Source organism: Diorhabda carinulata, chromosome 1 (genome assembly GCF_026250575.1).
Source record: "Diorhabda carinulata isolate Delta chromosome 1, icDioCari1.1, whole genome shotgun sequence".
Taxonomy (NCBI): Eukaryota; Metazoa; Arthropoda; class Insecta; order Coleoptera; family Chrysomelidae; genus Diorhabda; species Diorhabda carinulata.
Window position 1 is genome coordinate 38,568,280 of NC_079460.1, and position 12,479 is coordinate 38,580,758.

Here is a 12,479-nt window from a genome sequence, read left to right on the forward strand (position 1 = left end):
AATTTGCTATATATCTTTGAATAGATTTATAATTTTTTTAATAGGTTATTAACGAATCTTTATTTATTATAATCCTTGCAGCTTGAATTACTAAAAACTTACTAAGAAATTGCGACTAAGGAAAATATATAATCCAACCAATTTATTGTGGAAATCACAGTACTATTTATCATAAATACTTTTTGTTGTTACAGCTTTTGGAAATGCTGAAATTCTACTCCAGATTTGAAATAAGTGATGAATCCGGCGATCCTCTTACAGATCATGACATGACTCAGATCCATTATTCAAAAATAACCAGCTTGCAGGTGATAATCTTTTATCTAAATAATATTTTGTGATAACCTTTAATAAAATATTAATGCACACACATGGGCGGTCCTAAGAAGGGGGATCTGGAACATTCCTCGGAATGGAATATTGAAAAAGTTTAGCTTTGAGAAAAATTTTACTTGAAATACCATATTAGAAATTAATAGAAATGTTATCAAATAGTAGACGGAGGGCTCTAAAACAATAGACAGTACTGGAATAATGAACAGAACAAAACACTGAAATTTTGGGTAAAAAAGCAACTAAAAAATGTAATTCGAACTTAAACATTAGCCAAGCAGCCATTAATGATCCGAGCTCCAATATCTGATCACAGCTTGAAATTTTTCAATTGCTGCTTGAAAATTGCTTAATGTATTGCTCAAGCTTTCAGAGTGTTTGGTTCTAGGCCCGTACACTACTATTCCAGTTCTGTCTGCTGTTTCTGAGCCATCTGCATACCATTTGATGGCATTTTCACTCTTTTCTCGTATGTATTAAGGTAAACAATTCTTCTGTTAAAAGTGAAAACATGAATTTCTTGAGGAGGCTTCGAAAGAACACTTGATTGGTATTCTTGAAGATTGAGCTTCCAATATAAAGCTAATGAAGAAGGGAGTTACGAAAACGTTTCGGAGTTTCTTCCCAAAGTATTTTCAGAATTTTAGTTGGAAAATAGAGTGATTTATAGACACAACTTTTGAGAATACCAAAACGTATTCACGACCAAAAGTAGAGAGTTACTTCCAAAGAGTAAAAATCCTGTTGTGCTGCTCTGACAATTGAAGTGATCAGCAAAATTGTAGAGAATTATGATAAAGACTCACTCGAATGGCTTATATAAACGGTTCTACTAAATATCTGCCATCAAGCTCCCTTCGCGTGGCAATAAACCAACCTTAGGCTTACTAGAATTGAATTTAATACACCATATTCTCCAAAACTGAACAGGGTGGAGAAAGACCTACCGCTTCATCTGAATGGTTAACATCGAACAAAGAAGTATCCAGCGCGTCTACTGCAGAAGATGTTAAGCAAAAGAACATCGATATCGAAACGAATCGAGTGACTTTAACTCCAAATCCGGATTGGAAGAGGACAGAAATTTGAAGAAAAATTATCCAGCAAGTATTAATGGATACGTATAGGCATGGAGAGTATTGGAATTGATATCAAGAACGTAAAAATAACCAATAATTCCAATTGCTTGTCCGCCGTGCGCAATTTATTATATAAAGTTTACGCAAATACTGCACAAAACTAAGTGAACATAAATATACAGATTACGGATCTGTTTTAATCTATTCCAATCGCCTACCAAGAAAATTTTATACCTGATTGGCGGACCGCTGACTGAAAGACCGTTGTCCTTACCAGGGACAACGCATGTTATAAACAATTATTCCAAAAATAATTTTTACGTACATAACGTGATGTGGGACTGACAATACGCACGTATGCATACTATGCAAAAACTAATTACTATAAAATAAAAGATATTCTAGTGTGAAATATTAAAATGAATTTCTTACTATCGAACTAGCCAATCAATTAATTTATGGTTTCAACAAATAAACGAGACAACTCTTCAAAATAATAGTTGCAGTCTGTTTTCTCAAAATAAACATTTTCGTTCGCGACGAAGTCCTCGTCTGGTGCAAATATCTCTTCTGCAAGTGAAACTTTTAGGTTAGGATACAGGGAAAAGTTGCTGAGGGCCAGATCTGGTGTATACGATGGGTACTCAACCAATTCTTGAATTCTAGCTTTGACCATCACCGAAGTGCGAGAAGGTGCGTTGTCCTAAGTCCTGATGGAAAACTACTTCCTTTTTCTGCAAATGCGGTCGCTATTCGCCATTTCTCTCTTTATCTTATCAAGTAACAATGCATAATGCTCTGCTGACGATACTCGATGAACACGTCTTCGTATTTTTCGGAACAGGCATGCCCTTTGCAACCCACTGTCTTGATTGACTTTTTCTTTCAGGAGTATAGTGGTGGATCAAGGTTTCATCCACTGTTATGAATTGGCCCAACAAATTCGACGTATTTTGTTTAAAACCGCGTCAATAAGGCCTAAGATATATTCATTCGAATGTGCTTTTGGTTCAAAGCGAGCAAACCCGACACCCATTGCGCGGATAGCTTAGGCATGTATAATTCTTCAAACAGTATATGGCAAATGTATTCTTTTGATTTGCCGTTAGTCTTTTTTATCTTTATAACTTTAACCCGACGATAATTTTCGATGATATCGCTGATGGTTGCAGTTTGTGATGGTGCAGAGTCTTCATACACAGTGTCTAACTCATCTTCCATTGGCGTAGGCGTATTACCTTTGAAAAATAATTGTTTAATGCCAGGGCCGCATTTTTGTTAAAGTCCCACAAACGTCATTATATTAAGTTAAGTGGAGTCGTTTTTAAGCAGTAGACATATAGACCTGATATGATTTTTTGATAAAAGTTCTTAGAAAAGTAACTCTAATTAGACTAGGGAGCGGAAAAAATTATTGGGCTTAGGGGCGCTAAAAAGCTGAATCCGGCCCTGTTATTGAAAGTTGATGATATTCAATGTTTTCCATTTAAAAAAAAAAACTTTACAATGAATTATATTTATGTCAAAACAAAACTAAGCGTTCAAAATGGTTGAAATTTATTTTGTAGCAAGCAGCATTTGTAAAATTTCCGGATCTAAGAAATTTTGCATTGGCAAACGTAGCCAGCGTTGATACACGAAAGAGTTTGATCAAACATTTTGGACCGCTAAGGTAAGTTGTTATTTTCTATATTAAGTACGCATTAGTAGAAGATACACCATAATAATGAATATTGATGGTTAGTTAATAAACAAAAGTGCTAGTAGATATAATCTTTCGAAATTATAGCCCCTCCTCTGAGCTCTTAGCTGGAGCCATTGCAGATTATTGTGTATGGGTAATTCTCATGAAATCTTGAAACTTCTGTCCTAGCAGTTTTTAAAATAAACCTAACCGACTTTTTTTTGTTGGTCTGTTTTTTTTTCGAAAGGCTGATGTACAAGCATCTGCGAAAAATTAAAAAATTCTGTTTGGCTATGACTTGTATATTGTAAATACAACATACTTTCAAAATTTCTTGAGTTTAGGATCATTTGTCATTAAATACTTGTCTACTGGTAACTCAATATTTGTCCCATGCACAAAAATATTTCCCCTACATCATTACCAATAGTCGAAAAGAAAGTATATTTTCGTGGATTTTGGTAACACTCGCATTAGTTTTTGACAGTTGGTAGAACGGAACGATAAATTGACTTTAAGCTTGTTGTAATTGTTGAAAGATTTTATTGTAATTTTTTAAAGATTACATTTTATTCAATCATTTCATCACAATGAAGAATAAAACTATTTATAATATTTTTGATTTTTCGATAGCGTACTTAGGGTTGGTTTTAGAGGTAGAAAGGGTAGCGAAAAGCTAACTGGTAACGAAATGTTGCGAGATTTTTTTAGGTTATGGTTTGTTTTGTTATTCCCTTACAGACATTTCCTCATTTTGAATAAAAGTGAGGGGATGATGAGTTATGAGTCAATGACTTTCAGACAATATTGACTTAACTTTCGTACACTTTTGCTTATTTAAACTTCTTAATTACCATTTTGCTTTATTTCATAATTTATGAGTTAATATAACCTAGTCGAATTTTAGATATATTTAAAAAATAAATAATACGATTTCATAAAAAAATAAACATAATTATGATTATAATATCTCGCTCATCATTTCCTCACATTTTAGTCGTCAAAACGTATCTTTCCTTCGTATGTCATGTTCTCCCATGTTTCTAAGTCTTCTTTTTATTTTCATTCAGTCTTCAATACGTGCTGGACCTTATACACCAAAATCAACATTTTTTATTATCTATTTACTTATTTTACAGTAAAGAAAAACTTAGAGAGATTGCTGAATATTTGAATCTTATTCCATCTAAAGAATTAGAAGAACAGTATAAATGGTGTAGAACTGACGAAGTATTTTTAAAAGAACTATTGGTAAGTAAATGTTACTTATGAGCAATCAAAATTGATATCAACAAATAATAAATATAAATCATAGCAACGACTCCAATACAGAATATCACTTTCAAAATGGCTTAATATGCAAGAAATTACCTTCAAGGTGTTTATAACAAAATTAATTATTTTTCAGATATCTCGCCACGAAAAAAGAGTATCTCAACTAGAAGCTCTAAACGAAATGCCGCTCTATCCGACAGAAGATATTATTTGGGATGAAAATATAGTCCCAACGGCTTATTTTTCTGGAGAAGGTTGCTTGGCGTTACCTAAACTCAATCTGCAATTTTTGACTTTGCATGACTACTTGTTAAGAAACTTCAATTTGTTCAGACTAGAATCTACATGTAAGTGTTTTAATAGCAATATTGTTTTTTTGGCTATTGATCCACCATTAGAGACCTATTAGAAGTTCTTCAATGCCACATTATTGAAGTCATCGATTATTTTAATGCTGAAAATGTTCTAGAACTTTTATAGGATATTTGTGTCTAATATGAACTAACTATATAATAAACTCAAATGTAAACAAAGTTAAAATACGAGGAAGGGTCTAAAAATAAGCGGAATTATTGAAAAAACGTGATCCTCTTTAAAATACTGCCCATTACAACTGTTTGAAACTTTTTTGCTCATCTATAGAAATGGCTAACAACTTTTACTTGTTTTTTACCTCTTCATTGTTGCGGAATCAGTGTCCTTTCATGGCCAGATGAGGCGAGTAAGGTGTGTGAAGCAGCGGTATTAAAAATTGTTGAACGGAGATGGCTGTCATGGAAGAATCAGTCTCCTCAAGTCACCAATGGGATCTTTTGTGAAAAACCATCTTAATACTTCTCAATAAAAGGTTTTATCAACTTTTTCGTTGCATCGGGCAATTGATGGGTGTCCAAAATATGGTTTGTCAACATATCTGCATTTTTAAACCACTTATACACTTGAGTTTTTCTCTTTTCTATTTTCAATATTATTGTTTTAAAAACATTTTTACCTTGTCGAAAAAAACCTGGTACAAAGTAGGATCAGCCAAAAAATCGCTACAGACGAACAGAATATGCCACATCGAAATCACAGAGGGCACTAAATTGGTTAATGATATTTCGGTTATTACTAGGTCCCGCACTATATTAATGCTTTCATGTTTGAACATTTGCTCAAATATTTTTATTGTCTCAATAATTCTTTATTCTGGTTTTTATAAAGAGGTTATCATTCTTAGATCATTCATTTTCTATAGAATAAGCAAGCACGAGAGAGTGAACCCTTTTACACTCGAGTAACTCGAGTAGTGTCTGTCGTGTGAACTTCTGTAGCTCGGGAAAGACTTGCCTTGGTAGCTGATTCCACATGCTTGCTCTTTTTCAAAGAAAAGTAAATAACATATAAAAATAATTGATTGTCTCACAATTAATTTCAATTCATTCTTTTTTGTTTTTGTTCAATTATAAACCATTCTATATTTCACTCTGTAATTAGGCCTTTGGTTGTGTAGTAACGCAGCCATCGACTATTCTGTAACTGTTCTAAAGGGCTTACGAAAACATTCCAGGTCTTCGAATTGGCTAGAAGAGCAGCTTGAGGCAGAAGTTGAGAGCAGTTTAGCAGTTAAACTATTTTTATGACTAACAAATATTTTAATCAAACTTTCAATTTCGACCACCTACAAAAACATAAATGTTTGTAATAGTGGCAGATCGTGGAAGAAATTTTACATGTACTGCAATGTTTCCAATAAACTCACCTACTCTTCTCATCTTCTTCTCAAGTTTCCATTATGTTTATCAGCTCCTGTGCTAAAATGATAGATTTTTGGAACGGTTGAAAAAATATGAATCACCAAGCACTACTTACGTCTTCACCAATGTCTTTAGTATACTTTTCTACAATATTTTTATTGTATTTGAAAAAAAATCGCAATGTTTTAATTTTCGAAAATGCCATGAACAATATATTTAACACATTTAACCGAAATATTTATGAGTCTTAAAATATGCAAATAAATTAAAGTGTTGTATTAGTTCAGATGATTATTATAAAAATTCTGTAATTATCATCTTTTTAGTTCTAAATTTTTTATTCTCGAGTTACATTCAAAATGTATGCTAAAAAAGATACTTAAATATTAAATTTAAAATTTTTATTTAGGGGATTTCGTTAGTTTTATATTCTTAGTTATTAATTTAAACTGTCAATTTGTATTTTTATTATAAACAGTTGTAGAAATAGTATAGTGTTTCCCTCGCTTTTCCTTTCAAACAATTTCCCTTGTAAAACAATATACTATTCAATATATTCAACCAACAGATTAAAAACAAATGTATTCCTATGATTTTCAGACGAAATAAGGCAAGATATTGAAGATGCTGTTAGCAGATTAAGCCCTTGGTGAGTTTCTAACGCAAAAAAATAGTTTGTCATTTTTTATGACCGATGTTTATCTAGGAAAGCGGAAGATGGCAGCATTTATTGGGGTGGTTGGGCTAGAATGGCTCAACCAATCATCAATTTTGCAGTGGTCGAAGTAGCAAAACCTAATATTGGTGAAAAAAGACCTAGTAGAGTAAGGGCGGACGTTACAGTAAACTTAGCAGTAAGACCAGATATCAAGACAGAATGGGAAAACTTGAGAAAACATGATGTCTGCTTTTTAATTTCTGTAAAACCTCCTAACGTAATAGGTATGTTGAATGAAAAAATATAATTTAACAATTGTTCAATATTTATCCCTTTCAGGAACTAAATATAACTACAAAGAACCGTTTCTACCTCAAGTCGGCTTAACTTGTATTAGAGGCTGTGAAGTAGAAGGGATGCTAGATTCAAATGGTAGGGTAATTGAAGATGGTCCAGAACCTAGACCAGTTTTACCAGGAGATCAAAGAACTTATCGAGTTTGGTTGGACTGCAACCAATACAGAGATGATATGAATAATACTAATAAGGGTAAAGAAGATGTGTACGAAGGTATGTTACCATAGATTCAGATCTCCAGCTACATTAATTTTAATATGATTATAATAAATGTACAAAATGAAAATAGAGAAGTATTATTAGAGAACACTTCCACAGCTACCATACTACAGTAGATTGGTAAGGCCACATCTTTAACGATTTTAAAAGCAATAGATTCAGATGAAAGATTTTATTGAATGACCTGGAAGATCCCTCGATTTGTCGTCTATGGATTTTTTTTATTTTTGAGCTAAATGTCTAATCTGCTTTGTTGAAAAAACTGCAATGCTCCCAAACATTCAACTCTATAATTTTGTGGACACCATTTTGCACATCGAATTCATTCAATATTAATTGATAATGTTCTGTGTATCTAAGTACTGTAATTTAGCAATTTTGAAAGAAATTAATTTCGGATAACCAATTTAGACTCGGAAAGAAATAATTCAAAAACAAGTACATCGTATTACAGCTGTTATTTAACAAGCACTAGAAGATTTTCTAAGCTCTATTTGTGGATTTTGTACAAGCTTTCGATGAAGTGTGGCTTCCATATCAACCCCCGTTTCAGTGGCGAAATTTTTTATCGATTTAGTATGTAACGAATTTCCGGAACCGATGATATTCATCTTTTAACATTTTAGGATATGTTTCTCTGTAAGAATTCAAGCTCTTCTACAGTTCCATTCACAAAAACTTTGCTAAATGAGAATTTTCCACTCATTCAAAACATAATAACAACAATTTAATTACTAGACGAACTGAATTTCAACTTGTCAAATTTAATGTATAAATTCACAGCCAATTATTGCCTTTTTTGTAATTTTCAATTTCTTTTTAATAAAATTCTCTACACATTTAACTGTTTAAACTACCACTACACCAACACTCACAATTACATTGTCTGACGCGCGTTTCGATAATCAAGTTATCACCTTCAGTAAATAACTGCTGTACCTTCATTCTCTAAAAACCATAAATTGGTTTTCAAACGCGCTTCGGTGAAATTGTGAGTGATAAATTTTTTCTTTTATCAGAAGAATTGTTCTCTAATACTAGGGTTAACAGTTTTTTTATTTTTTGAATTATAATGTTTCCTCTGCGTTAAAGTCCATTGACAGAGTGTATACAATATTATAACTGTGATGCCAGATACTTAGATTGAAGACAGAAATGTTTATTTGACTCAATTTAGTAGAATTTACTGCCAAGAATGACGAGAATCCATAGATTAGTACCAAGCACAATATTTGAATGAAGTACTCAACAAGGAGCTGCATTTTATCTCTAAAGTGATTTAGGTAGAGAATGGAGCTCGAGGTTAAACAATCAACATATTTCTAATTATTAATTAAGTATATGTTAATAAAAATGTGAATAGAAAAATAATACGTAAATTTGTTGTGTTTATCTTAATATTATTCATTGAGCGTCAGTTGCGGTTGTGGTAACCGTAATTCGGTTAATATAAACAGATAAGATTCATTTTAGTAAATGGGACAAAACATTTTATTTGATATGAAAATATTACGTCAAATATATCAACATACAGTAAGCAATTCTTCCGAGAAGTTGCTTGGGAATGAAAATTATTTCTTATATATATTTATAGTGTTATGGCGCTTGTAATGAAACTTTCATTTGTACATATTTAAATATTTAGTGCTCCAAAATGTCTAGAAGTAGAATATATATTACAACAATACTAACACATAAAACTTAACCAAAAAATTAGTTGACTATTTCTCAATGTTTATTCCTTGGTTTAATCTCTATCCTTTTGCATATGAGACACTTTGGTTTCATTTTTTTTTAAATGAGCGTGCTAAGAAAGCTTCAAGTACTCTTATTGTTTGTATACATCGTTACATAGAAAGTTGTATAGGTCAGTGCTTGAACTTCAAACAGATCAAAATATTTATGGAACACAATTAATTACTCGAAAACATCTAAATTTAAAATAACATAATCGCAGAATATTTATTTTGATTTCATTCCATTCTAAAGATGTTTTCTCATGACAATCTGATTTGCAGAAGTTGACCTTGACCCAATTACAAATTTTGCAATTTTTTTGTAACAGTAATCCAAATATTTTTCAACTATAAATATTAATGTAAAAAAATAAAGAATTTCGACTGAATTTCGAGTTTTTCTCAGATGAAAATCGCACACAAGTTTACCTTGACTCAATTACAAATCTTTCAATAATAATAAGTTCTTTTGAGGGAGAAAGTGTTGTAATGTGAATTTTTATGATGTCACAATTGTTATTTAATTTCAAAACATTTTTTTACGCGTCAAACCATTTCAAACATTGTCATAGTTCTATAAATAATATAATCGAAAAATATTTATATTTTATTATCTGGCATCGGCAATTAAAAGTCAGAAGGACAATTTTAAAAATTAAGTCCGTCTCTATATTTAATCAATATGAGTCATAGGAAGTACTATTTATAGAGCAAATAAAGTGAAATCATAATTAAAAACTCTACAGACTTATTTGTATAATTTATTTTTTTATAGATTAGATACGATTAATTCATAATTATTACATAAAATAAATTACAAAAATAACAAGTTTTATTTGGGATACAAATATGTTGTAAATGCAAAAAAACTATATATACTTAAGTTTTGAGATATTCAACTAAAGCCAAAATTACTAATTGTATATGGCTTTATTGTTATTCAAAATACTCTCTATTAATATCAATACAGTTTTGCATGCATTTGAACCAATTGTCCAAGCATATTTTCCATTCCAGTTGAGGTACCTTTAAAACATGTGAATTGAACGCATCTACCGCTACTTCAGGTGTAGAAAAACGTTGAACTCGCAATTTATTTTTGATCCACGGGAATAAGAACAAATCATTGGGTTCCAAACAAGGACTGTAGGTCGGATGGTCCATCAATTCGATGTTTTTACTGCTCAAAAACGTTTTTGTTTCAACTGATGTACGAGAGCTCGCATTGACGAGGTGGAGAACGCGTCATCTTCTGCGATTGGTTTCTCTGATTTTTTCGAAGACTTCTGACCGTTCCTCATTTCTCTAATGGAGCGATGGTAACATGTCCAGTTATTCCGGAAAACAGGCGACCATTTCCTTCGTGCGTGAACAACTTTTATAGGCTTTGGATCGTCTTGGAAGATCCATACAGTCGATTGTTGATTAGTTTTGGATTCATATCTATAGATCCATGTTACTATCTTATAGACGTCTTTCGGACGATTATGCGCTATCCAACGCGAACAAATCTCTTTGTTCAGCTTGTCAATGATCTGAAGACTAACCTCATTCAAAAATCTTGGCGCGATATATGGAGCAAAAGTACTACAGCATTACATTACATCCACCCGATGGAAATTAGGAAAATCGTGGAGTTTCTTAAAGCCACCAACTTGTATAAAAAAATATAAATAATTTACGTATTGTGATTGATTTTGTAACAGTCCTTCATTTAACTTATGTATCTTGACTTTTTTTGTGCCAATGACCAGCGCTGTCGAGGCAGGCACAACAGCCAATTTTGGACAACCTTTACAAAAATCATCCTGTAACAAAGTGCGTCAACGATTTATTGTATAAATTTTACAATTTGAAAACATCTAAAGACATTTTTAAATAATATTTCTTCCTATACCTAATCTACATTTTCTTCATCATATTTGGCGGTGATTTTTAGTTTACATTCCAGTGACTAATCATAATTTTACTATTTTGGTAGTCATAACATTTCCTGTTTGTTGAATGACGGAAAATTTTATCGAGTAAACTTACCACTTGCGTAATCGTGTTTTGTAATAAATAAATTTGACTGAATTGCTGCTTTTCAGCTGAAAACTTCTTCAATTTTTTATGATAACAACAAGGCAAATTTCCATCCTACGTTTTTATGAGTTTATGATCCCAAATATTAATTTTTGTCCTACGTGTTGGATGCGTTGACGAGATATTACTATGAAATGGTCACTAGGCTCATCGTATTTAACCCTGTTGGACTTTTACGAATTTTTCGATAATATCAGTAGATTCTATGAAAATAACTAATAAAATGTCTACACCATAGATTAGGAATTGAAATAATACATAAAATTTGGTTTTAAGGTTTCAACATTTTAATGAGAAGAAAACCCAAGGAAAACAACTTTAAGGCAGTTTTAGAAACAATCCGAGAACTTATGAACACAGAGTGCGTAGTGCCAGAATGGCTGCACGATATAATTTTAGGTTATGGTGATCCAAGCGCTGCAAATTATAAAAAAATGCCCAATCAAATATCCACGATGGATTTTAATGATACATTCATTGATATGGATCATCTAAGATCGTGTTTCCCAGATTACGAGATAAAAGTTAGAACTAATGATCCTCAAAAGCTGGTACGTCCATTTAAACTAACATTCCAAGGTCTTAGGGAAGAAGAAGACGAAAATGAAGAAGTTCAAAAATTTATTATTGTGGAACCTCATGTAATTCCTAGAAGAGGACCATATTTGTTTAACGAACCGAAAAAGTGAGTGAATATCAAATTGTAAGCTTGAAAATTCTAATAATCGATTATTTTTTACAGAAATATGATACCGTTTACACCAACTCAAATAGAAGCTATTAAATCAGGAATGCAGCCCGGATTAACCTTGGTTGTAGGCCCTCCCGGTACAGGAAAAACTGATGTTGCCGTTCAAATAATCTCTAATATCTACCACAACTTTCCTAACCAAAGAACAATTATTGTCACACACTCTAATCAAGCGTTGAATCAACTTTTTGATAAAATCGTAGCTCTAGACATAGATGAACGTCATTTATTACGTTTGGGACATGGTGAAGAAGCTTTAGAAACTGAAAAAGATTTTAGTAGGTACGGTAGAGTTAACTACGTATTAGCTAAAAGATTGGATTTACTAATGGAGGTCGAGAAGCTACAGAAATCTTTAAAAGTCGAAGGAGATGTTGCTTATACTTGCGAAACTGCTGGACACTTTTATTTGTATCAGGTGCTGTCAAGATGGGAGAACTTTTTGCATTGCATACATCAAAATAAATCAAAAATTAATAAGGTATATTAAAAAAAGTATTATCAATTTACGGGATACTTAGTTTCAATTATATATACATATATTGTTAATTCGATCAACTTATCTT

The 12,479-nt window shown here is 32.0% G+C and overlaps 1 protein-coding gene across 1 annotated transcript in view; it reads left to right on the top strand.

Annotated features, from left to right (window-relative positions):
• LOC130898365 (RNA helicase aquarius) overlaps window positions 1-12,479 on the top strand; it is a 53,744-nt gene that overhangs the window by 37,180 nt on the left and 4,085 nt on the right. Inside the window, exons 6-14 of the mRNA XM_057807627.1 lie at window positions 195-308; window positions 2,981-3,084; window positions 4,236-4,347; window positions 4,505-4,718; window positions 6,708-6,756; window positions 6,814-7,049; window positions 7,105-7,335; window positions 11,439-11,847; window positions 11,905-12,394. Coding sequence (XP_057663610.1) covers window positions 195-308; window positions 2,981-3,084; window positions 4,236-4,347; window positions 4,505-4,718; window positions 6,708-6,756; window positions 6,814-7,049; window positions 7,105-7,335; window positions 11,439-11,847; window positions 11,905-12,394 — 1,959 coding nt within the window. The remainder of the gene's footprint in view (window positions 1-194; window positions 309-2,980; window positions 3,085-4,235; window positions 4,348-4,504; window positions 4,719-6,707; window positions 6,757-6,813; window positions 7,050-7,104; window positions 7,336-11,438; window positions 11,848-11,904; window positions 12,395-12,479) is intronic.